This window comes from Triturus cristatus, chromosome 10 (genome assembly GCF_964204655.1).
Source record: "Triturus cristatus chromosome 10, aTriCri1.1, whole genome shotgun sequence".
NCBI lineage: Eukaryota > Metazoa > Chordata > Amphibia > Caudata > Salamandridae > Triturus > Triturus cristatus.
Window position 1 is genome coordinate 91,132,831 of NC_140593.1, and position 26,828 is coordinate 91,159,658.

The 26,828-nt window shown below is 45.7% G+C and overlaps 1 protein-coding gene across 2 annotated transcripts; it reads right to left on the reverse strand.

Moving 5' to 3' along the window:
• Positions 1-7,809: 7,809 nt before the first annotated feature.
• On the reverse strand, positions 7,810-25,446 carry LOC146788930 (uncharacterized). 2 transcript variants are annotated; one of them, XM_085630497.1, is made up of 11 exons: positions 25,321-25,446; positions 19,877-20,035; positions 17,754-19,217; positions 17,109-17,201; positions 16,702-16,806; positions 15,944-16,053; positions 14,948-15,142; positions 12,956-13,118; positions 11,540-11,705; positions 10,827-10,921; positions 7,810-10,053 (listed from the first exon to the last, which is right to left on the reverse strand). In XM_085630497.1, exons 2-11 carry the CDS (start codon positions 20,022-20,024, stop codon positions 9,968-9,970), a joined length of 2,625 nt encoding a protein of 874 aa, XP_085486623.1. In that variant the 5' UTR covers positions 20,025-20,035; positions 25,321-25,446; the 3' UTR covers positions 7,810-9,967. The 2 variants fall into 2 exon arrangements, with proteins under 2 accessions (XP_085486623.1, XP_085486622.1); XM_085630496.1 differs by having other exon boundaries at positions 25,074-25,391.
• Positions 25,447-26,828: the final 1,382 nt, after the last annotated feature.

Consider the following 26,828-nt stretch of genomic DNA (forward strand, 5'->3'; position numbering starts at 1 on the left):
TGTAACTTTTACTTAACTGAATGCAATGTAAAAACAATTTTTAAATTCTGCTTTTTTGATTGTAAATTTGTAACAATCGAATAAAGCTTTATGAACTGAACTGAACTGAACTGAACACTCTTGGGTGTTTATTGAGTACTGTGCTAGTTCACTGCCACACTACCTCCTTGATAACCCTGAGTCTGCTCGCGATCGCTGCCACTGAAAGTCAAGTGCTGAAGGGGTTGTACTTGGCCCACTTTGCAGAGCTATTGTCAGATGGACCCTGGAACATCAGAGGTAAACAACCTCAAGCCCTGCTTGCCAGGTTCTGACAAGCAGATGATGGGAGCACGTGACCTTGAATGCAATAGTACATGAAATATGTTGTATTCGAGAGGTAAGGAGTATGGGCTTATATGTACCCTTTGGGGGAGGGAATCTTTCAGTGCTCACCCACTCGTAGCCCCCTCCTCAGCCGATTCAGCAGATGTATAGTTCTGGTCAAGAGCAATCCCTGTCATGCCCATGTCTACTGCCTGCCAAGCCTGGCTATGGAGGCTGCATGAGAAGCTTGAGAAACTGAGCTTGCTCTGGAGGGGCTGGCACATTGGGCCACTGATGACAGGATGAAAGGCCACAAGCTCCTGCAGGTAACATCTGAGATCCCAATGGGGCACCTCCTGTCCTCCAGTCACCTGAAAACCTCCCCCACCAACCAAAGAATCTTACTGGACAACCTCAAGTCAAAACAGAATGTAGTTAAAACACAACAGGACCCTTGCAGAACCTCTCTAAAATATTTTTTTTCAAAGTCCATTGACATTTGCTAAACTTGTTATAAATTCTTCTTGACACATTTTGTGACTGTCTGCAGATTTATAAAATCTTTGAAATTTGACTGCCTGTAATAGGACACAAAAAAAGTATTTTGGTAGAAGGATTTTTGTTCCCATTTTGATTGATTTCCGGTTTGGCGTTTGGCCTTCTTAGGCATCCGTACTGACCTTTATTGCACAATATGGTTATTGACTGTCCTGACCCGACGATGACTTTATTCCATCTTGGTATATGATATGGGTGTACTACGAAACTCCAACCTCCTCTGAGCATATGCTTTTACCTGAGCCCATTAATAGCTGGGATTTTGCCACAGCATTCTACACACAATGTCTATGATTTTTACGTCGAGCCTGCTAGACAGCTCACACGATTTCTTTTGCAAGACATAATGTGGCTTACCAAGGACATAGAGGGGCTTGGACCACTCCCATTGCCTACTATTGACTGGCTTTCATTGTCAATCTCATTTGCCTGCTGCTTGTTCATATTCCAGCTTGTTAATCTTGTGTTTGTCTCTTCTATAGCCATTGCCTCTTTACAGTCTCTGTGATTGCCATCTCTGCTCCACTGCTTGGATTTTAAGCTCTTTTTTTTCTTTTGTGCTAGGTACTCCAAGAGAGAGGGTGTATTTTTGAGCACTCTCCCTGGTATACGTCTTTCCTCTTGCTGTGCAGCATGGTTAAAAAGCATTGGCAAAGCCAGTAGGTAACATAGACAAGACCTCCTGGCTTTGCCAATGCGTATCGTTCCTTGATGTATTCAATTTTGTCACCCAAAGTGTTAACAAATCGATATGCCGACATCATTGTTTAAATGGACAAATAATTTGTCAAAGTCTGAGAGGCTGGAGCAAATTGCCAATAGAACCTCATGTGCGGCAGTGTATAATTTGTAAAATAAATAAATGAAGGGGCCTGATGATTTTATTAGGAGTCCGCTGCCGAATGCCAGGCTTGCCTGCTGCCAAGGATACCCAGACTTGATTCTTCCCCATGCCTCTTTAATCCACTCTTTACACTTCCTGTCTCTTTAGCTCACTTTTGTAGGTTCTATTTCATATCTGCCTTCTCTATGTCATAGTTTATCTAATCATCTTTCTTCCTTTTCTGTTTTTCTATCTCTTGCTCTGGGACAAATTTCGATGATAAAAAATAGGCCCCAGTCCCCAGAAATTAATCCAGTTGGGCCCCAAGTACACAGAACAGCTCACTATAAGGACTGCGGTTACCCGAAGCTATACTTAGGTTCATCTGTTGGCATTGGGTGGTCTGATACTGATGGATGACTTGCTTCTTCTGGAGTTGGGTGGTCTGATACTGATGGATGACTTGCTTCTTACGGATTTGGGTGGTCTGATACTGGTGGATAATTTTCTTCTTCTGGAGTTGGGTCGTCTGATACTGATGAACTACTTGCTTATTCCAGAGTTGGCTGGTCTCATACTGAATAGACTACTTTCTTCTTCCGGAGTTGGGTAGGCTGATACTGATGAACTACTTGCTTCTTCTGGGGTTGGGTGGTCTGATACTGATGGACAACTTGCTTCTTCTGGAGTTGGGTGGTCTGCTACTGAGGTACTACTTGCTTCTTCTGGAGCTAGGTGGTCTGATACTGATAGATGACTTGCCTCTTACAGAGTTGGGTGGTCTGATAATGATGAACTACTTGCTTCTTCTGGAGTTGGGTGGTCTCATACTGATGGACTACTTCTTCCAGAGTTGGGTGGTCTCATACTGATGGACTACTTGCTTCTTCCAGAGTTCTGTGGTCTCGTACTGATGGGTGACTTGCTTTATCTAGTGTTGAGTGGTCTGATACTGATGGACTACTTCCTTCTTCTGGAGTTGGGGGGTCTGATACTGATGGACAACTTGCTTCTTCTGGAGGTGGGTGGTCTTCTGGAGTTTGATGGTCTGATACTGATGAACTACTAGCTTCTTCCGGAGTTGTGTGGTCTGATACTGATGGACTACTTGCTTCTCCCGGAGTTGGGTAGTCTAATACTGATTAACTACTTGCTTCTTCCAGAGTTGGGTGGTCTGATACTGATGGACTAGTTGCTTCTTCCGGAGTCGGGTGGTCTTCCGGAGTTACGTGGTCTGATACTGATGGACTACTTGCTTCTTCCAGAGTTGGGTAGTCTGATATTGATGAACTACTTGCTTCTTCCAGAGTTGGGTGGTCTGATACTGATGGACTACTTGCTTCTTCCAGAGTCGGGTAGTCTGATACTGATGAACAACTTGCTTCTTCCAGAGTTGGGTGGTCTGATACTCATGGACTACTTGCTTATTCAGGAGTTACTTGGTCTGATACTGATGGACTACTTGCTTCTTCCAGAGTTGGGTGGTCTGATACTGACGGACTACTTACTTCTTCTGGAGTTGGGTGGTCTTCGGGAGTTATGTGGTCTGATATTGATGGACTACTTCCTTCTTCCAGAGTTGGGTAGTCTGATACTGATGAACTACTTGCTTCTTCCAGAGTTCGGTGGTCTGATACTGATGGACTGCATGCTTCTGCAGGAGTTACTTGGTCTGATACTGATGAACTACTTGCTTCTTCCAGAGTTGGGTGGTCTGATACTGATGAACTACTTGCTTCTTCAGGAGTTACTTGGTCTGATACTGATGAACTACTGTTAAAGATTGCAGGAATCTGTTAGCATGAGCTGAAAGCCATTTTGTACTTGGCAGCCATTTTAGTTAGCTATGTGCTAGCCATTTTCTTTCTCCCTCTTCCAGAACCTCGCACATGCTCAGAAGGGCCTAGCTAGTAGAATGCAACTCATTACTCCTCCTACTTGTTGACTGTACATTTTCTGTATGACCATCTATGTGTATAACTCTTTGTATAACTCTTCTCATGTGTACTTGTACTGCCTTCTTTTGAGCCCCTGTGTGGGTAGAATGCAGGGCAGGGCAGGGAGAGAAAGAGAAGTTTTGCTTACTTTTTATGGCAAAAGCAAGTTTTTGTGCACTCATATGAACAGAGGGAAATATAATGGTATATGTGAACTCGGATTAAGAGAATGGCTCTGCCATGTATATAGCACTAATGCTTTTAGGGCTGAGTTAAGGAGGCAATGGGATTTAGTTTGAATTCATGTACCCTCATGTTACACTTGTATATTTGCTAAAGGAATTGGTGGTTGGGTATTCATGTGTTTTAGCTAGCTCAATGTGCTATTTACCTCCTACAAGTGTAGTTGTGCTCAGCTGCCACAGATAGAAGTTGATAGTGTCGACAGAAGTAAAACCTGTTTCAGGTTTTCCTACTGTTGAAATGGGGGAAGGAGGCTAGCTCCTCTACAAATTAAGGGTAAGCAAATTTATGTTTTCTCTCTCTTTTTCTCACTTTTTTGTTAGCCTGTCTAAATTGTCTAGGAAATAGCCATGAGACATTTAATTAGCTATTCAATAATACTGTTTTACAAATTGTTAGCATTAATAAAATGAATAAATAAATATGCTGTGTTACTGCCCATCCTGTCTGATGAAATTATGAAAGGATGAGTAGTCTAGATTGCTGTTCCCTTATTTGATCTTTAAGGGGAGCTAGATGTGGATAGTTTTTGTTCTAAAATTCTCAGGTGATAACACCATTATTGTTTATGTTATTCTCATGCTACATACAGTTTTGCAAGGGCATTGCTAGTCTTATATTAGCTAGTCTGTGTAAATAAACTGACAGTCCTTGCTAGAGCTGATGTTGCATAATGAACTACTTGCTGCTTCCAGAGTTGGGTGGTCTGATACTGATGGACTACTTGCTTCTTCAGGAGTTACTTGGTCTGATACTGATGGACTACTTGCTTCTTCCCGAGTTGGGTGGTCTTCTGAAGTTGGGTGGTCTGAGAATGATGATATACTTGCGTCTTCCGAAGTTGTGTGGTCTGATACTGATGGGCTGCTGGCTTCTTCTGGAGTTGGGTGGTCTGATACTGATGGACTACTTGCTTTTGTTCTCTCCATCTTTTGGGTAAGGGATGGTGATGAGTTCCGTTCTCTTCGGAGTGGAGGTGCCTTGGGAATCCTGTTTCTACTCTTACTCATTCCTTAGTACAGATTGCTCTCAGGGCGCGGCCTCCTCAGCACTGAGTATAGTACCGCGGTTTAAAGCCTTCGCACTACTCTGAGCACTTGTGCAGCTGAGTCGTGCTCTTAAGCGCCTGCTCAGAACACTCCCATGGTTCAGTGATGAGGTCGGTGGAGAGCTGTGCATAGAGCCATGAGAAGGTAGGGACCGTTATGAGGCAATTCTCCATCTCTAAAGACATTGCCGGCTTGCCATAGTAGCAGGGTGGTTAGTCCCTTCTCCATTATGAATTTATACTAATCCATCTCTCCTTGCTCTTTTTATCCGATGTCCCCTTTGCCACCGGTCTGAGTCCCGCCTCCAGTTGTGCTTGATTGTATTTCAACTCTTTAGTCTGTTCTTTCAGGGCACTGATTCCTGGCAACTGAGTCTACCTTAAAGTTGCCGTAAAGTAGACAGTCATGAAGTCCTTCTTTTATTTCTATAGAAGATGGAAGGGAAGGGAAGGAAGGGGACGAGGACAGAAAGGGAAGGAGGAAGGGGGTGAAATTAGAAGACATGGAGTAGAAGAAGAAAATGAAAGAAAGTAGCCAATGGATCAAAAACACCAGGAAATGCAGAGAGTTTGCTGAGTAAAACAAAAGACATAATCAGGGAAGTACATGGCAGAAAGGGAGAATTAATGGGGGAAAAAAGATGTGAAAAGGAAGTTCAGGAAGCAAGAGTGGGGTCCTTCTGAAAATGAGGACTCGATGTGGAAATTACCCATTGGTAAAAAGGCATAAAAAACAAAGCCACAACAAGAGGTGGAGAAGCAAAGCCTATTAAAACCAAACATTGTCAGTAACATATTTGGCCACGGTAAGCTTGTGCAATGGGTATATTTTGCTCAGAAAAATAGAGAAAACGTGTTCCTGCCTAAACATGGTGACCATAAGCATGAAATAAAAAAGGTACATGGAAAAATTAGTTAACCATCACATAATTTTAGTAGAAGATTGTGAGTTTTTTCAGCAAGTTTTTAGAACAGATTTACAAGTTCCACAGGAACATATTCCTGGTGGCGCAAAATTGGTACTATTGGCTTTGAATTCTAGAAACCTTAATTTAAACACTCAGTGTGACTAGAAAAGAGAAACAGGGGCAGGAAACAGAACATGCCATGGCACTGAAATGCACTTGTTTTTAGTCGGATGCTCACATGTGATAAGATATACTCTTTGATTAAAGAATCACAGATGGAGTGTCAGGAATCCTCTGCTACAGCTGTAAGGGATGTGTCATTCTATCTGGGAGACCAGAACACAGTGATGATGTAGGAATGTGCAGAGTACCTCAGGGGTATGTGTGAGTGATTCTGGGGTATGTGTCAGTGATTCAGGGTATGTCCGAGTGGTTTAGGGTATGTCTGAGTGATTCAGGGGTATGTCTGAGTGATTCAGGAGTATATGTGAGTGATTTAGAGTTATGTGTGAGTGATTCTGGGGTATGTGGAAGTGATTAGGGGTCTGTGTGAGTGATTCAGGGGTATGACTGAGTGATTCAGGAGTATATGTGAGTGATTTAGGGGTATGTCCGAGTGATTCAGGGAATGTCCGAGTGATTCAGGGGTATGTCTGAGTGATTCAGGAGTATGTGTGAGTTTTTGATTGATGAATGTGTGACTACAAAACAGCACCATCCTGCACGAACCGCATGACCCTTGAAAGGATGCACTAGAGGAAAATCCTCTGGAAACAAAGAACCAAGCATTAGGCCTCATGAGTGTGCATGGTGTGCGTTCACAAGAAAGTGCAGGGACACTGACCAAACAGCCCTGACGAAGGCCCCAGACTGGATTAGGCTTACAGGGAGGGCCGAAACATCTTGGGTATAATTGAATAATTGTATTCAATAGAACCCACTAATTTCACGTTTTTATCCATACCCCAGGTACCCCCCTAGTAAAGTAAAACCTATGGGTATATCTTGAGGTATTTTAAATACATCCCTTTTCTGGGTTTCTGCTTATTCAGTTTGCTTTATCTAAGAACTCCCATTTCCAACTATAGTTGAGTCCGCCCTAGTACCATCTTACCAGGGTGTGGATAAGTGCCGATGATGAAGCATGTCACGATAAGTGAGTGAGGCGTCTACTCCAAAATCTTTGGATACCCCCTTAAGAGTAAGAACTAAGCAGAGGTAACACCTGACATCCTGATATAATAGGACACGGAATGTATTCTGATAAGAATATCTGAGTAATCAGTTGCTCTTGTGTGCATGAGTTTTGACAGAGGGAGAGTGCAACTGATTTCACTATCTTTCACTCTCTGTTAGTGATAACAATGAGTTAGTGGTATCTCTTAGTGATTTATGGGTAGGTGTGAGTGATTCAGGGATATGTCTGAGTGATTCAGTGGTATGTCCGAGTGATTCAGGGGTATGTGTGAGTGATTCAGGTGCATGTGTGAGTGATTCAGGTGCATGTGTGAGTGATTCAGGTGCATGTGTGAGTGATTCAGAAGTGTGTTTGAGTGGTTCAGTTTAAGTGATTCAGGAGTGTGAGTGAGTGATTAAGGGCATGTCTGACTGATTCAGGGGTATGAGTGGAGTCCATTTCCTGTTCCTTTTCATTGGATCACAAAAAGTGTGAGGCGAGTCAGATAAACTTCGATATTCCAAAGCTTTAAGGGAGACGGGTGGTCCTTCCTGTCTCTCTTTCAGTGCCCTGGGACCTGTAGAGGTAATATTTTAGTCACCACCCTGGGGACAAGGATGCACTTATGCTGCTATGCGTTCCCCGAGGCCTGATCTGTATGTAAGTGTCAGGGGTCCCAGCCTGTGAGGAGGGTTGGATTTATCCGCTTGGATTCCAATACTGCCTTCGGTCCTGAGATGCATGTTTGTTTTCATAGATAAACCTGGACTGGACATAGCATTGATGCACCACACTCAGAAACTCAGATATTCCTGTTTTTACAGCTTTATTGACAAAACAAGGCACACAACATATGGATGAACAGTGATTTGAAAAGATATGGACAACAAAAGTATACTAACAGACAGACATATTCACATAAATAAATATTTTAAAACAGTATCATTGCAAGTGATTCACAAGAAAAACATCTTCATGAAAACATCGAATAGTGTAAAAAGTTAAGTAAATTATTTGTTCCACTGCAGTGGCATTGCCACATTGATAGGCCCTCCGTGTACATCTTAAAGCATCTTTCTTCATCTCTGTGGGTTCTTCACATTTATAATTCACAGTACTATCTATACTCAGCGCTCCTAAGGGGGGGGGCTACACAGAGTGGGAGGACACAGTCTATCTGCCCCCCATGCCAACCTGATGCTTTCTGCTCTCCCCAATCGATTGTGTTGAGAGACGGGGTACAAACCGCACCATTTTTAATTTAAAAAATCCTGTCTCCTTAAGGTAAGTGTCCCTGTGAAAGTGAAAAGGTAGGTCTGGGACCATCAAGACAGAGACACATCATAGTGGCAAAGTTCGCGCTACAGGTGTGATTGCACACTCAAATACAGTTCTATTATTTCTTTCCATTAGTAAGATCTAGTTCAAGAGACAAACGTTTCAATAAATATTCAAAAACTTTGAGCTAGAATATATAAGAAATAAGGTCACCCTCTTAGGTGGACCTCCTTGGTGACTACCCTAATTAGTGGAGTCAATACATAAGAGCTGCAGCAGAGTCTGTGGAGCCGACTCTACACATATTGTACCCGGTGAGTCCACCAAGAGAGTCCATAGAATCAGAGTCCTTCAAGTACCAAAATAAATAGAATTCATCATTGATGCCCGCATCAGATTTGAACTATAATAAATGATTATAAATAACATTATCATTATAGGATCATGCATTATAAAATATTTCACATTCTGTACAAAATGTCAGCGTCTGGTACCGCGCATGGATTGGGGGAGCCTTGTCCAGAAGACATCGTCAACGACACTGACGGTGATCACCCTGAGAACCAGGAGTGTTGGAAGACATGATCCATCCATGTGAGTAGGATATGGCCTCTTAGTTGACATGTAATAGATGGACATTAGAACGGATATCTCATGCCAGCGCATGAGGAGGCGTGTGCATGCCCCATGCTCTAGCAGAGTTTGAAACTTGTAGGAAGAGTACTACCGCCAATCACCACATCTGTCCTGAGAATGATTGATCCGTGTGAGTTGAACCCAAGGTTTAACCAGTGTGTGGATTGAAGAATATGTAACTCCACAATGCCATCAAATAATCTACTGTTGGATCGGTCTTAACCTCTTGGTACAAAACATTTAACTGTCTACAACTTGTGCTCCAACGACAACAAGGCACCCATGGTTATTAGTCGGAGGGCACAGAACTAAATGAGCATTAAGACGTTTGTATCTCAAGATAAACCACAGCCAAGTGCTTGCACTCGTGGACATACAGCGCTATGATTCCCGCAAAGGAATGAGTTGTGTCTGCTGAACCAGAATTATGAGAGAGGTCTATGTGGGGGGTTTGTCACTTTATACATTATCAAAGGTGACTCACATAGAGACATATCCTGACATATCAATATGCACTGGAAAGTTGAGAGTTGGACAGCCATTCAAATTACTTTGAATGCAGTCTGCACCTGCTGGTCAAGCTTTCAGGTGCAGCACTCACAACACCTGAATGGCATTTAAGTGAGGCAGGAGAGGTGGGTGGTGTGTGGACCGAGCACATTGATGTGTTACTAGCTTTGCAGACCATAAGGACTGGGATTCAAGTCAATAAATCAGATGTGTGACAATAAATATTGTTATTAGCTAGTTCTGCAGTATTTACCTGGTGAAAGCTAAGTACAGGTAAAGGTATTTACAAAAATAGACTTTTTTCCAAATGTTTTCAGAAATTCCAAACGCTGTTACGCAGGTACTAGAAATCCTTTTCCACGAGGCCGTATTATACGGAGACATATATCCCTTTAAATGACAGCCAGGCAATAAGGTTCAGATATGGTTATTTCAAAACTGGAAAACGTAAAATGACATTGGCTTAGGTTGAGAATAGATTCTGCAGGTGTGGTTATTTGGAAACGACTGGCTTATCGAGGTTCAATGCACGTCCACTCATCCTCATGCCAGCGCGTTCTTCACCCGCTCAAATGTCTGCATGACGCGGGCAGTGGGCACGCAGCCCTCCCTAACGATGGTCAGGATGCCTGTGAAGAAAGAAGCACAATGTCAGCCGATAAAGACCACAAACCGCCAACCAATGGAGATAAGTGACCTGGTTGGGAAAGGGTGGATATCGCCCTCCAAGGATGTGAAAGGTCACTCAATCAACAGCCCTGTCTTCTTTCTTCTTGCAGAGAAGAGAAGATCCTTTTTATGGTGAGAGGTGGGATCATAACTAGATCTGTGCAAAACTGAAATGACTCTGGCAAAATGTGTGCAATTTTGCATACCTACTGAGACACTAGTTCATGCACAAAATATCTTGTCAGAGACAGTTTCTGCTAGAACCAGTCTCCTGCCAATACCTCACATTCATTTTCACAGGAAAATTTTCATGAGATACTGGCAAAGCCCATTTCACCCAATTCAGATAATTTTGCATAATTTTCATGAAATTTTGCAAAAACAAATTACATGATTTTGCACACACCTATTCAAAAGAAGGATGTGGTAAATTCTCATGCTGCATGCATTCTCCAAAAAGGCTGAAAAGCGCCATTTGGAGCTGGAAACTACACATTTCAGTAACCCATTAATGCTGAAGACCTTGAATCTTATTGCTGAAGACAGCATATCTGTCTTGAGTCCCTCATTCTTTCATTCTTTCATTCTTCTTTTTGATTAAAACTCTCTTTGCAGAGGGACAGAGGCCTGTCACCAGCTTAGAAATCACAATCTGGTGACTGGGTATCGTGAGCCAAATTAGAGTCCGGGGGAACAGTAATGGGATAGAAATAAGCACCAGCACTAGACTCACCTTCGTCTATCTTCAGGCAGTTCACCACGGTGGAGCCCACCAACTCGTTGGAGTCCCCATCGCACAGCACTCCCTCCAACTTGTGACTCAAACGCCTGTCGCAAAGATGGAGAGAAACACAGACCTCTGTTTGAGCTCTTGTAATAGGAACTGACATAGGGCTAGAAAACAACATCTACCTGCTCTGATCATCAACATGGTGAGGACAGCCTACAATGAGCCCAACAAATGTAACTGCACCCAAATGCATTAAAAGTGGATTACAATCAGGGTAATTTAGAGAATGAAAGCCATGTGTGAGTGAACATTCGCCGGTGGCCCTGCACAAACTCCAATCCACGAGGGTGGACTGGTCTGTTCATTGAACAGAGAAATATAATAAATATTCAGAGGATGTCTATCATTAGATGGGGAGTATTAAAGATTTTTTTACAATTTCATTACCCAGTTATCTAGGAATACATGCACTCTACAATACGGATGAGCTTCAACACTGCAGTTTATTGGAAACTAGATTACAAATCGGTTTATATCAGATAAAGTTTACACTCTGCTCTGTTATTCACATGTCAGTCACTAGAATAATCAATTCTCATTATATCCATTCCCTACCCAACTCATCCATGGCTCTAACCTCATCTCCCAGAAAACAACCAACCTACAGCCTATCCCACACTCTGCTTTCAGCACATCTGTCTTGAACCGATACTTACGAGGTAACCATGTCATGGTGGGTGCTGTCACTCTCCCCGCTTGGGTTGGCTGAGGTGATAGCCAGGGGGCCAGTCATGTTCGTAAGGTGTGCACAGATACTATGGTCTGGCACTCGGATCATAATGGAGTCCTTGGTGCCCACAATGTCATATGCCAGTCCGACCCCTGAAAAGAGAGAAAAGAAAAGCATCTTTTAGCAGCAGTTCAGACTCAAGTGAATGAGTGGTCAGTGGTTGACTAACTATATTTATATAGAGCACTCCGTACAGAGCTTGCCTCTAGGCTCTGGTGAGAGCAGATCATAGAGCTGGATTGGTCATGATCAAGACTTTTATCAGCGAGCTGAGGTGTGGGCCTGAGAAGCCATGTGTGGGTGTACGAGCCGTGGTCTACAGATCGGACTAGACAAGGGTCGGGAGACACCATGGACCACTGAGCAAGGAATACAAGAGCAGGATGAGATGAGGAGGTGTACGCTAGTCTTCATGGATAGATTGGTCATGGTATGTGGAAGTAGGAGCCAGGTGAAATGAGGGTCTCTTGCCAAACACCAGGGGGTTTATGGGCTGTGGTTTAAGGATGCAGGAGTTCAGTGAGGCAAGGGTTTATCAATAACATGAGCGTTTATGGACCATGACCTTGAAATGCAAGCGCCAGGTGAAATGATGTGCTGTAGAAACCTTGGGGGTGCACTAGAGTAGGGTCCAGCAATGCATGGGCTAGGTTGAAATGAGAACCCATAATGGCCATGGAGCGGGTGGATGAAACCGAGATTAAGATTATAAAAGGAAGATGATATGAATATGTCCCATTAGAGTGGGGTGCGTTACCATTGATGTAAGAGAGAAGAACTACTGTGGACAATTTGAGGGTTTACAGAATGTGGACACGTTTTTGGTGTGCTAAGTGAGGTGAGGGTCTGAGAAATCCACGTGATTGTATGCACCATATTCTATGGATTCAGGAGCCAGCTGAGATGAAGATCTGTAGACAAGAAGGGGTGCATTAGACTACGGTTTAGTGACTCTGGCAATGGGGGAAGAGCATATAAAGTGATGGATGTAATGCCTGTGAGGTAAGGAGTTCCCAAGAGCATTGTGCTTCAAGAAACATGAGCTAGTTATGCTACAGTCATATCAGAGGAGTCTTTGTGGGGGAGCTTGAACCATGGTTTACAAACAGGGTTAAGTGAGAAGAGGGTCTCTAGACACCATGATGCTGTATGACACTGGTGAACGCATAACTGCATGAGATCAATAGTTGGGATTGCAAAGCACATGGTGTATGGAAATGGAGCAGTAATTGGTCCTTAAATATGCACCATCCATGCATGACTCCATCCCTAAGCTGCAAGTTGCTAGAGTAGGAAATCCATACAGAGCTTCCTCTAAGAAGATGGCAGAGATGATACTCACCCAATCTCTTGAGCCACTCTCCTTTCTGAACGATGCAGCTGATGCCCCCAGGGTAGACATTCTCCATGAATTCCCACAGGAGGGGGCTAAATGGGGGCTTCACGTCCCGCAGCTGGCCGAGGTGGGAGATGCAGATGCAGATGGGCTTCTCCAAGGGTCGGTCCTAAAGCAGACAAGAGATAAACAGAGGGGGTGTTCAGGCAGATCAGCATGAGAAGAGGGACCGCTCCACTCCCGAAGCATCATAGCACATGACCTGGGAAGGGATCCTGCGGCAACTGTGACTCTCGATCAATAGTACAAACTTCTTCTGAAATGCTACAGTCCCTGGTTTGTAAATGGTACACAGAGTAGTGTCTAGCCAAGAAATAGCTAATTCATACAAGTTAAGGAGTGGACTAAAATCTATAAAAATCAAACACTAGAGTTAAAGTGCATTCACAGTACCCTTAGCTGAACCATTGAGAATTAGTGTGTGGTTTATATTGATTTAAGTGTCTCTAGATGCGGATGTGCATAAGAGATCACTGGATGCTGATTACCACAAGAAATCACTGGAGGGGACATCATCTAGAATATGACATGAACTGGTGAAGTTTTAGACCTTGTATGGAAAAGTAAGGGGCCTCTTTGTTTGTCAAATTGAATCTTGGTTTTTACAATCATTGAAGAGGGTTGTTCTTTCCTGATCCTTGAGTAGACACTTGTTGACAACATAACTGGGACAAGTCAAGTAATACTTTGCCCACTTTTCCACTAACAACCACAAAAGTGATTTTTGAGTGGACGATTGAGACTGTTAGTGAGACCTGAAAATAATAGTAGGTCCTTCGCAATCTGAGCTTTTTGCTGATATTTTAGATCTTTATTTAGCTGTTCTCAGCTTTCGTGTTAAAGTATCTGTAGAGCAAATAACTACCTGACCAGCCTATCACTAAAGTCAACATTAAACCTGGGTGCTACTCCTCCCAGCTCCCTGGTCGTGGAGAGGATGATGTCCTCTTTAGTCACACATTTGTCTAGCGACTAAGAGACGGTGCGGCCTTTTCAGGTTTGGAAGCACATTGGCCTTTTGATGAATGTGTGACTAAAGAGGACACTGTCCCCATCCAGACCGAGGAGCTGGGATCCCTTAAACTAGGATGTAATGTACCTATATCCAAGTAGGATTCACCTGGGATTTTGGTTTCACCAAGTTTTACGTTTGGCATATAGGCCAGCCCAATAGGGATCCTTCGCCCTGGAGAATGCCCAAGACCTATATAGACTAACTATAGGGGCAGAAACATGTTAACTTAGGGAGATGATTTGAGCCATTGCTCTCACTTACCATCTCAATGATGTTTTTAGATATACCTGAGGTCCCCAATATTAAAAGTGATATACTGGGGTATTCCAGGGTATTTTTGACCAATCTGGATCCCGACATCTGTCCACTACATCTTTATCTACGAATTCCCTCTTTCGTTCGAATCCACCAGGAGTTCGAGTCCGCCCTGGTGGCACTACTCCACCAGGGTGGAGAGAGGTTGCCGGTGATGACGCATGACACAAACTGTGTATGAGGCTTCCTCTGCCACAAGATTAGTCTTCCCACATGATCTGAGAGAATTCCTGTGACGTCCAAATAAGGCTCAGACTTGAATTCGCAAATAGGAGAACAAATCCTCCTTTAACTTGAGCTACCATACCTTTTTGTGTTGTAGTGTTTCGTTTAGGGAGGACGTATGCTGGTCTTATCTCCCCTTCTCTATTTACATGTTAATGTGAATGAGAAGTTTCTCTGGAAAAATGAGGCTTGATGATATCCTGGCCATGCGTGCGTTTAGATGCAACAAAGGGTGAAACAAAACAAGGCCAACAAAGAGAGCACCAAGCTACTCACTTGGTTTGACAAAAAGTGTTCATCAACATAGCAATGACAAAGTCAGTAGGCTTCACATTTGTACAGTTTATGGTAACAACACTCTGTGTGCTGTGACGCATGCCTACCTTGATGGTGTAAATCTTCTGGATGGCCTGTGGGTGTTTGCAGGAGGCTGCCAAGGCATACACTGTGTCAGTGGGGACCCCACACACTCCACCATCATCAAGCAGGGCGGCGATGGTCCTGAGACTGCTGGTGCGGCGGGAATCAGGACATACGCAGGAGCTGGACACTTCGACTTTCTCCTTGGGTTTCATTTCCTAAAAGGATGCAGAGCAGAGACAGACTGAAGCAGCGTCTTCCACAGCTCCCAATGCAAGATACACACACATCCCTGGAGTACTGCCGTTTGGGTGGGCTCTGTCAGGTGCACTATTCCTGGATTGGCTCTGTGAGGTACAAAAAGTGGGGAGGGCAGCATCCCTGGGTGGACTCTGTCAGGTACAGACAGTAGGGGAGGGCACCGTTCCTGCTGGGTTCTGTCAGGTACAGACAGTGGGGGAGGGCACCGTCCCTGGGTGGGCTCCATCAGGTACAGACAGTGGGGGAGGGCACCGTTCCTGCTGGGTTCTGTCAGGTACAGACAGTAGGGGAGGGCACCGTTCCTGCTGGGCTCTGTCAGGTACAGACAGTGGGGGAGGGCACCGTCCCTGGGTAGGCTCCATCAGGTACAGACAGTGGGGGAGGGCACCACCTCTGGGTGGGCTCTCTCAGGTATAGACAGTGGGGCAGGGCAGCATTGCTGGGTGGGCTCTCTCAGGTACAGACAGTAGGGCAGGGCAGCATCGCTGGGTGGGCTCTCTCTGGTGCAGAAAGTTGGTAGGTCACCATCTCTGAGGGAGCTCTGTCAGGTACAGTGGGGTAGGGCACCGTCCTTAGATGGGCTATGTCAGGTAGAATGAGGGATCACACACTGCCCCTCAGGTGGGCTTAGTTAGGTACAGAGAGTAGAGCGGGGCACTGCCCTTTGGTGGGCATTCTGAGGGATATAGAGGGGCTGGGGTACATCCTTGAGTGGAGGGGACTCTACCATGGCAGCTATCATGCTCATCCTACTTTACCTTGACTAGAGGAGGTCCCATGGGAATAAGGTCCTTGTTGAAGAGGCAATTTCCGAGAGATGCTGCTGCCCCATAGACGCAGATGGAGCTGAAGATGGCCAACACTGCAACTGGAGGAATAAAGAGAGAAAACATCAGGCAAACTCAACCGAGACTCACAGCAGAGAAAAGTCTAGAATCCAAACACATATACCATGAGCATGTACATCACTGTAAGCCACAAGTACATCACTGTAAGCCACAAGTACGTCACTTTAAGCCACGAGTACATCACTGTGGGCCACAAATGCACAAGAGTTGAAGGCCTGAGTTGATACACAAGCAGGCAATGCCTACATTCAGCTGGACATGTCATAAGACATTTAGAGTAGCAGCTCTGTCCTATATGGCCACATGGCCTCATCCTGATTCACCATTCATTTGCTAAATGCTTTTGCCACATCTGAGATGCTCCTGACACAGTGCATCTCACGATTGGCAATTCAGAGGCAATCATCTGATAGTGAACCTCCAGTTTATATTCTGGAGGGAGCCATTACTGATGCAAGCATGAAGGGAATTCTAATGCAGTCGCTTGCTTTGTGTATAATGACTTTTCTAAGTTTCCAGTTCTGCAGGAACACACAAGAGCCTTGATAATTGAAGTTGGCCTTGGTGATGGACTAGATACTCAATTGAACCCCAGAGCTGCCTCTAACCATGGCCAACGAGAGTGACCCAAAGCCCTGGGGATATCCATTCCTTCATTGACCACTTACTCTCGAGCGGCAGAGGCAGTAGTTCCAAGGTGAAGAGCAGGAAGCAGGTGATGGCGGCTTCCATCAGCAGGGCCAGCAGGAAGAAGACCACGTTGGCGTAGGCGACTATGGAATGAGAAGAAGTAGAGGGCTTTAGGGACCAGAAATAACAGACATCAGAGGCTGGCTGGTGCTGCAGTGACCTTCTTCCCTCATTAAAGGGGGGTTCATCACAAGTGATGAGCATGGACCACAGAGGGTTATAGGTGGACAGCTGGAATGTGGCTTGTACTATTCTATGGATCCATTCAATCGTACGGATCAGTCCAAACTCACTAAGGTTGGACGAACATCCATCTCCTGGGACCGCTGGTCCTTCAGCGTGCACTGAGGAGATGGACCGTCAACAACCGCCTGATTAGACTTACCCAAAACCATGAGGAAGGCGTTGACGATGAGGAAGGCGATGGCACCAAGAGCGAATTCACCATGACTGGAAATGTCGATGTTCAACAAGGGACCTGGGAGGGGGAAAGACAGAGAACAAGGCGTTAACTTACAGTCAAGAGCACGTGAATTGGGGCATGTCATCATCTTCCTTCAAAACCAGACTTATGTATGACTTAAACCAATATGAGGCACTTCACAGTACTTATGCATTTAACATCTTATATTTCACGTCACGGTTTTAGATCTTTTAGTTATTTCTCTTGCTACAGTAGCGCACATTGTGCCACATACATGTATTTATTGCTGCGCTGCAGTAATATTTCTCACCACCTTGTAGAGTCTTGAATTATTTGCTGATTTAATAAACATACCCCTATTAATATAAGCATATATTGAGCAATATGCTATCAAAGGCATATTTTGTCTTCGTCTGATGAAAACTCTGAGATACTATTGGCTATCTTGGTGTGCTCACTAAGTGTGTAACTATGGGGCCTGCCTGCATCTCTATGATTTTAATAAAATGACAACCTTGTCCTCAAGGACCCTAAAACAGGCAAGGTCAAAGCTTCGTTTGTACATACATGTTTATACGTGCATTAGAACAACACAGAAATATTTACCTGCGAACCGTAGCCAGCTCCAGGTGGCCCACACCACAGCATAGCAGAAGGGCAGGACCGCCCCAAATCGTCGACCTCTCTGGACCACAATCCTGGAGACGTACAACTGGAAGAGAGCGCCTGGGATCAGCACCCAAGGGATGGAGAGGTGGGCTCTGGTGGGGTCACTGAGGCTGCCCTGGATGGCAGACAAGGAGGCCAACCCGTTGCAGATGAAGAACAGAGCATCAGGGAGCTGGCTGCCGGTGCTGTGGTCTTCAAGGTCACCGGCTTTAGATCTGCCGGTCACACGCCTCAGACCCAGAAGCAATGTCTGAAATGTCGCTGATGACATCACTTGGTTACCAAGAGGGATCAGAGCTTTATCCGCTATAGAGTTAATGAGGCTGGCGAAGGTGGCGTAGAGGGAGATAGCCGTGTAGAGGCTGCATGCCACCGCGAAGAAGACACGGGAGCCAAGGAGGGGGATCTGTTGGATGGTGGAAACAGTGAGGAGGAGGAAGCCGGCATTCTGAAGCACCTCCAGAAGGTCCCTATTGAAGGACATGACAAAGAGGATGCAAGCAGTGACCAGGAAGAACCAACTCCCCACCATGCCCGCTCGGCTCCCGCCCACATTGTCCGTTGAGAGGAAAACGGTCAGGGTGAACTCTTCCCAGGATATCACCAGCCAGAACAGGCTGTGGAGGCCAAACTTGGTGGTGTGGTAGACGTCATCACGCAGATAACTGTAGTAACTCGCGCAGAGCTGGGAGAAAGCATTGATGCTGACCCATATGGCACCAATGTAGAAGGTCTTCATGTACCCAGAGCCATAAAAGGCAAAGATGAAAGCAGCCACAGCGTCCGCAATGTGTCCCAGGGCCATGGGCTCTGCGTACTTGGAATTCTTTTTCTTCTCCTCCCCGATGCTGCTGGAAGTCTTGCTGTTGGCGGTGCCTAGAAGTAAGACGCTGAAAAGCGAATTGCCGAAGCCAGGGAGGACATACCTCTGTGTTAGACCCTTCAGGAGCAGAGCAGTGGCTCCATAGAACCCTAGCAGCACAATGAGAAGCTCAAAGACCCCAGACACGACTAGCGCCCACTGTCCGAAGAGCCCAACGGCCTCGAAGACCAATGTGATGGTGATGGCACCGAAGACGAAGGGCATAATGTAGTTGACAGTGGCCGAGCAGAACGAGAGGATGCAGGCGATGACCATATATGCCACCAGCCCAGCCACTGCACTCTCGGTGACTGGGAGAGGGGAGGCGGCCATGATGGATTGGTCAATGGAATTGTTTGTATTCTGTGTGCTATTGACGATGGAGGGGTAGGCTCCTAGAACAATGCGGGTGGCACCGTAGCTGCTCCAGAGGGCCGCGAAGGACACAAAGGCGGTGCTCCCCAGGTGATCATACTTCCGGAAACAGAGAAAGCCTGCAACAAGTTGCGTCAGTCCTCCAATCAGGATCAGATGAACTCCTGCAATGCAGAAACCGAAAGGCAATAAGAACAATTTACATTTGCAGTAATGGGACCTCCTGGCATGCAAATTAGTGTATCTATGTGTGTTGTTGGGGTGTGCGTGTGCGTGTGTGTGTGCGTTTGTGTGTTTGTGTGTGTGACACTGTGCCTGTCCGTCTGTGTGTGGTGTGCGAGTTTCTGCCAGATTTTTTGCATTTCTGTCTATGTCTTTGTATTAATTTGTGTTTCTGCATGAGTTTGCACAGTGTGTCCGTATATGTGTCTGTTTGTCTTTCTATGTTTGTCTGTGTGTTAGTTTGAGTTTCTATGTGGGTGGGTGTGTTTGGATCTCTCTGTCTGTGTGTGAGCAGTGTGTGTATGTGTGTGTGTGTTTGGAAATTTGTGTCTAAATGAGTGAGATGTTTGTGTGCACACAAATGCCCTTAAACCCCATAACCATTGATAACATACACAGTACCCTTTTTAATTGTTTCACTACTTACTTATAGTTTTTGTTAAGTGTGCAAAAAGCACACTTGCAGAGTGTGGCTTTACACCACCACCCCGTATGCTCATCTCCCTGGATGCTCGCTTTCCCTCAGGTGCTCACTTTGACCTCCAGGGTCTTGCAGTCCTAACCCAGCCCTCCCTGTTACTGCAGCCAGCCCCATGCTCACCTGCAAGGATGTTCTCCACCCCTTCAGCGTTCACCTTGGTGTGGAACGAAGCGAAGTTCTGTAGGGCCACCAGGAAAGCGCTGATGACGTTGGCGAGGAAGCCCATGACGGAGGGTTCACTGTAGTACACAGAGGCGAAGCCTTCCATGGTGAGGGCACCTAGTGGACCAAGAAGCAAAGATACGGTGAGAAATGGTGGAAGGTGAGATGGGGCAGGAAGTGAGACAATGAAAGACGAGGGCAGGAGGCGGGATGGCCACAGAAAGAAGGTGAGAGTAGGAATGGGCAGGAAGTGAGATCACTACCATGCAGGCAGTGAGGTGTGGAGGAAAGCTGGGGTTAGAACTGAATGTGAAGTGAGGGTGGGTCCGGAACTGAGATGGAGAAAGGGTGAGAAGGTAGACCTGCGAAGGGACTGCATTAGGTTTGGTGTAGGGATAGATGGCGGATGAGATTAGAAAAGGATGTGAGAAAAGAGCCGGAGGTAAATCTGGAACATCTGAGTGGTGAGATAGCGTAGAGACAGGAAATGTGCCAAGGAAAAGGCGATGGTGAGATGGGTGAAGGACTGGATGTCAGATGAGGGAAAGGCCCAAGGTAAGATGGACCCTACGCAAGGCCTCCCGTGTCTATGCTGGATGACAAGATGCTGACCCTGGGAAAGAAAAGCAGTGAAGAGAGAACTTTGAATCTCTGGGTCTGGTTGGACGTTTAGAGTCAACTGACAGGAGCAACAGCTAGATATTGGAAGGCTTCATAAGTATAGCATGTGTTTATTTTAGTAAAATAGAAAGGTCTTGGATAACATCAGACCTAAAATGCCAAGAGGTAAGACAATACTGTATGTAAAGTACATATTGTAATTAGCAATTATGTATTTTGTTCTCTTCCTTTTGAACGTTTGGTAAAGAAGCGATGGATTCATCGACTGCTTGTCACCTATCGTGCACAATTTTAAATCCACTCAGTCTTTCATCCTTCTGAGGTGGATAAAATGAAAGTCATTGAGTTTAATAACAATATAGGGTAGACTGAGCCATCAACTGTACATCGACAGAGTATTATAAGTCCTCGAGTAGGTTTGTGCTATAAAAAAGAGAAGACCACTGGAAGAGTGCTTGAATTGGCACAGAATGTGTAGTTAATTGGAGTATGTCATTCTAAATTGTGCTTGCGTGAAAAGAGGTAGATCACCATCATTCGTGCCATCTCTTCTGCAGGACCACGTGTGTGTGTCTATCGGCATTTCTCTGCACATTTAGGGCCCGATTCTGAGGTGGTTAGAAAGGCCTCCTAACGGCATTTGCTCGGTCCGAATTGGATCGGGAACGTGTTTTTCCGACTGAATCGGAAAGGTTTCCGACCGACCGAGAACGATGCAAGTTAGGCGTTAGGAATATCCCAATCCAAACCCGACGGCATTTGGAATGACCGAGCTGTACGGAGCAGAATCGTACATCTCTATGGACCGCGTTTTGATGGACCAAGTTCGATGATGGATTCAGACAGCCTTTCCGAATCGTGCCGTCCGACTCGAAACGGCAGTCGGAATCAGACTTTGTGGGTCTGTAGCAGGCCCCACTGCACCCGGAGCCTTCCCAATTGTGCCAGTGGGGGTACCCATGGGTCCCCCCCCTTACCAGCCATGCACAGTGTCGCAGGCACCAGGGGTGCCCGCCACAGGATGCCCGATTTTCCCCAGCCACCCCTTTATTTAATGGGAGCTTATGCATTCGGTCGGAACATAGGCTCCCGTTGAAGTCAATGGGAGTCTGACCGAATTGTATCTGGAAGCATACGGATGCATCGTACTTGGTCAGTCGGACACTCCTGATCTGAGTCGGTCGGAAACCATTCCCAAACCGATTTGGTCGGAATGATTTCCTAACTGCATCAGAATAGGGCCCTTAATATGCAAGTTAGATTAAATCCCCCACTGAGCTGTTCATGCGAAGCACTGAGGGGGTCTAGAGAAGGAATCTGACATCAGTGTGACGTCACAACTATACTTGGCAGAAAGCCCGCTTAACCATCAATTCACGCGGACAGCAGAGCAGCCCCTGGGGAAAGGACCTTGTAGTTTGGCAACCAGAGGGACACAGGCAGTTCTAGCAGTAAGGGGTTGATGAATGTTATCCTTTGCTAAACTGTGAACCATACACTGTGTAACAATAACTATGTAAAGTGCTTAGAAATGGCAGACATAAGGCATGAAGAGCTAGATAACAAACAAGCTATTATGGAAGTATTTTCAAAGCCTGCCTCATTAAATGGTGTGCCTTAAAACTCAAGAACGGAAGCAGAAGGGCTTTAACCCTTTAAGCTTAGCTTCCAGTACGTGCAGAGAGACACAGCATAGGAACAAGAATGTAGCGCCTTGTGCAAGGTCCAGGATCATACAGCTTCCAACTTTATATTGCCCTCCAACGTTCAGATACAGCTACAAGAAACAATTTACCTAAATTAGCCCAGACCTATTGATTTTAACAATGCTTGCTTGTCTCTTTTGGGAGACAATTCTGTTCCGCATCAGTAGCAAGCATTGGCAAAGCCAAACGGTCAGCCACCCCTTTCAACGGCAAGAGCTATTGGCCCGGCATTTCCGTGGACAAACTGAAGCCGCTGAATTTTGCGTTGCGAACAAGCCGTGTCGAATATTCCGAAAGTCGCATGTGCTGAGGGGTGGGGGTGCAGTGTGCAGAAACGGGACATTCATCACCTCCATAGAGACCGAATTCAAACAGTAATTTCAAATAGGAGAATTAGACTTGAGTGAGGCTCCCCTCGCGACGGATTCTGAGTTTTAGACACCATAACAACTTGTTTCTGGAGAAACCTTTACACAGATGAGATTTTGACTCATATGAGCCTTTTAAAGAGCAGGTCGTAAAGTCACTCCTCTTAACAACGCCTAATTAACCGACCCTAGAAGGATCGAATGCTGAGACTGCCCTAGCGGGGATCGAACTTCTGGTCAGCACATCTGAAGGTCAACTTTACAACTGATGAGAAAACTTACTTCAATGAGGAACTATTAAACTCGCTAGTACTAACGCCTCTTATTTACAGCGCATGGAAACGACAGATGTATGTCATGTGGCGCAACATATAAACAAATGATTTACTACTACTGGTATGATTAACTAGAGCCCTCTCAAAGTCATTTCACGTGGAGTTTATACATAATTAATATCATAATTTACACAGCCCTTACTTTGCTTCCCATTCGTTTAATTAGAAGGTGTTAATAGCACCCAATGTACCGGTGCTCAATTTATCGACCTCGGAAGGATTAATGCCCGAGACCGACGGCTCAGCTTAGTCCGATCTCTGGCTCACTTGGGTGAGAGTTTACGTGAGTTTCCTTGTCGGCTGTTGACCCAGAGCCCGAGCCCGTTCGCACCTCCTCCCAGGTGGGTTTAGAAACTCCCAGACCCAGAACTTGTGGTTTATTACCCCGCACAATGAACATTTTAAAATCGAAGCAAGTTCACCGACCTCAACCTTTCAACCGCGGAGAACAAGTGCAACGAGGGTCCGTAGTGTTTGGCCGTTAGCATCGCCCTCAGGGCAGCACTGGCGGGCAGTGCAGGAGTACAGTCACCCTTCACGCCGGCAGGGACTGACTGTCCACACCGACCCCTCTCCCACCCCGAGGGCCTCAGTGCACGGAGGGGCAGGGACCCATCGATTGATCACATGACACCCGTGCATAGTGGGACAGGCACACCGTGCAAAATGGACAGGAATGCTGCAGCGATGCACCAACTGTGCACACCACGAGAGTAGTGCAAGTATTTGAAAAAAATAATAAAGGGCAGGAGCAAGGTAATTTTGGGGAAGCTGCCGTGGCGGGTGCCCCCCTTGCCCTGGCCGCACTCCCTGAACCCCAGTGCCTGCTCTACTTGCTGACATCCCACTCACACACGAGGGCATGCTGGACTGTTCCAGGTAAACGTATGGTTTAATAATGGAAGGGGCTCGCTGGCTTTATTATTACAAAATGATGTTGAATTGTTAAACACCCTACCGATTATATTGTTGATAACTGGGCTGCAACGCCACCATGAAGTGAACTGTCATAACTGTCATAAGTGCTGGTGTTTCATATGAGTACTGGAGGCGAGCACCGGCAAACACCGGCCAAATTAAGCACTTCTGTCCATAAAGGAAATTATTACAAAGCAGGTACAAAGTAGGAACGGAAAGGTAGTAAATAATACTTAAAATTATTTTTAAATTAGTAGATAATGAATATTACAATAGTAAATGCTGATTTTTTAATTGAGAAATAATTATTTAATTGAATATTAATTATGTAAATCGTTTATTTTTTACACACGTATATATATGAAACAGAAATAAACCTCGGCACTCTAGCAAATAACGAGGGGATTTATATTACTAAAGACGTGACACGGTCTTCTGTTATAACAGAGAGCTAAAACATACTTAGGGACAAAGGAAGCCCCACGACAAGACTTGGACATGTTCATATTACCGTTTGTAGATGGCCCTTTTATTGCGAATGTGCACAAGTATTTCAAATATTAGTTCTATTTATGCACAGGAACCATTGTTTTCTTATATATACATATTACCATTTGGGCTCCCATGTAAAGAATGATTGAAGCCTTGAAAAAGTTTCTATGAAACGAAGCACGTGTCGGCCGCAGGTTCAACGCTGTTTAATCCGTTACTGTTTTTTAACTTTGTAATTTAAGACTCTGGTATATATTCATGTGAAATAGATACGGCGAGAACGATATTGATCTCCTGCTGGTACTTTGAATTGACTTGTTTAAATAACTTTATGAATCAATATAAAATTGAATAGCAGCGCCGAGGTTTACTTCTGTGTCATGTTTTCACTGGGTTCAAATGGGCTTCGGTGTTTTGGCCCCTTGGGCAGTGGGGTGCAGTCTTCCTAACTTCGAGGGGCACCGATACTTGTATGCTCCTCCCACATGGCTGCCGCACTCTTTATGGTGGGAGCATCCACTCGCGGGGGGAACCCGCGCGCCACACCGCAACTAATAAAACAAATTGTGGAGCACACGCAGGGTCGAAAGAAATGTAATAGCAGTCACTCTGGCATGACGCGTTTCGGCGTCCTGCCTTTCCTCAGATGCCTTCCACTGCATATATGTATATTATATGTATATATACTTTTTTTAATGTAAATTAATGTACGTACCTTCTGGCAGGACGAGGCAGGGACACCAGAATGTGCACCCCAAAACTGGGCCACCAGCTCTCCTTGCCTGTTCTGTCTCTGGAGGATGCGGCCTCTGGGGTGGCAGGAGTCCTATGTCCCTGCCGTGTCCCTTATGTGTTTAGGACACTAACTTGGGGACTCTCTCTGCTGTGCCCCTCTTTTCCCTTGTAGATGCTCGGATGTCGGGGCTGTGCACCCTATTCTGCTGTCTCTGGCGGGAGCTTACCTTAGGTCTGTACCAGCAGACAGCAGGAGTCCCTCTTCCTCGCCCTGTGCTCTTGGGCAGCTTTTATACACAATCTAAAGACGCGAAGTCACGTACCTCAGGTAAGCCGGGAATTACCGGATCTCCTGCCCTCCTTCCGCCCAGCAGCACCCCACGCCCTGTCCCACACGATTGGCACCGGGCTCGAGTCTATTTTTAGCATCTCCAAGGCAGGGAAAGTAGAGCTTTCTTCCTTCTCAGATAGGAGCGCTTCAGAGGGTGGCACCTGTCACTCATCACACCGCACCCCAGTGTCTGCCGTGACGTCAGCACTGACAGTGCAGACTTTCATTGGTTTCTGGTGACATAAATAAGCACAAACAATTGAGAAACGGAGGTCAGAGGCCAGCTCTACACAGGGGTGACTTAAATTACAAGTATACCATTGTCTCCTGGAATGTTTGCTTCCTGGCTCAGGGTGTGCATTAGGCAAAATTCACATTCCCTTGCAACTTCCCACCTAATAAACAAGCATTGGCAATGGCAATCCTGTTAACTTTTGTACCTTGATTGCATTTCAACCTTACAGCCGTCCAGATTTATGAGAGTGGCAGTGGACCAGATGGTGGGTGAAGAATACATAGGTGGGCACGTGCAGGTGAATCAGTGCACGTGAGTGAGTGTGCATCTATGGATGAAGGCGTGGATGGATCAGTAAGGGTCACAGACATTAGCGAGTAAAAGGTGGATAGGTAAAAGAAGGAAAATTGCTTTGGTGAATGAATGGGTAAGGGGTACCTGGATGGGCAAAGTGGTAAGTGCGTGCAGGACGATATTTGTAAATAGAAAAATAAGTACCAGGCCCTTCTCGGGAGGCCACTGTAGCCTGCACCACCCATTGCCCATTTCAGAGCAGCCAATGGCAGTGCCAACACAACTACTAACCATCACACCCCTACCAGTGTGATAATTCAGACTATTGCAGGCCCCCAAAGCTATACCACTGGCGTGACCAGCAGGTGTTACACCATTTTTAATGTAAAATGACTTATTAAACACTGTTGTGCTTATTTTGAGATTAGACGGACAGCGCCTCCATGTGGTGGGCTGCTACTAGAGTTCACGATTATGTGCCAGTGCTGAGTACCGGAAATCACCTGCTCAAATTAAGCACTGACTGCCTGGTGAGTGAACGGAGGATAGAGGAAGGAAGGTGAGTGGTAGAAGTTAAGTGGTTAATGAGTAGTGACTGGTGAACAGAGGAGGGTGAGTAGTGCAGGGTGATGATGGAGGAAGGGAGGTTTCAGGTGGACTGTAGTGTTGCTAGTGAGGAGGGTGACTGGTGAATGAAGAAGGGTATGAGGGGATAGTCAGTGGCAGGGTCAGACTGGCCATTCTGGCACTCGGTCATTGTCTCTCGGTGGGCTGCAGGCTAGGGGCAGTGGCTTGACGAAACTTGAGGGGGGGGCCTGCAAAGTACATGGAGGGGGCACCCATGCTTGGGACCCAGCCAGGGGCCCACAACCCGT

What these genes read in the sequence shown, in the direction of transcription:
- LOC146788930 (XM_085630497.1), bottom strand. Translation starts at nt 20,024, where the DNA reads ATGGAAGGCTTCGCCTCTGTGTACTACAGTGAACCCTCCGTCATGGGC. An exon ending in GAGCTGGCTACGGTTCGCAG is followed by an intron (nt 17,202 to 17,753) that starts GTAAATATTTCT and finishes TCCCCCTCCCAG; the next exon opens with GTCCCTTGTTGAACATCGAC. An exon ending in CTGCCTGAAGATAGACGAAG is followed by an intron (nt 10,054 to 10,826) that starts GTGAGTCTAGTG and finishes CTTTCTTCACAG; the next exon opens with GCATCCTGACCATCGTTAGG.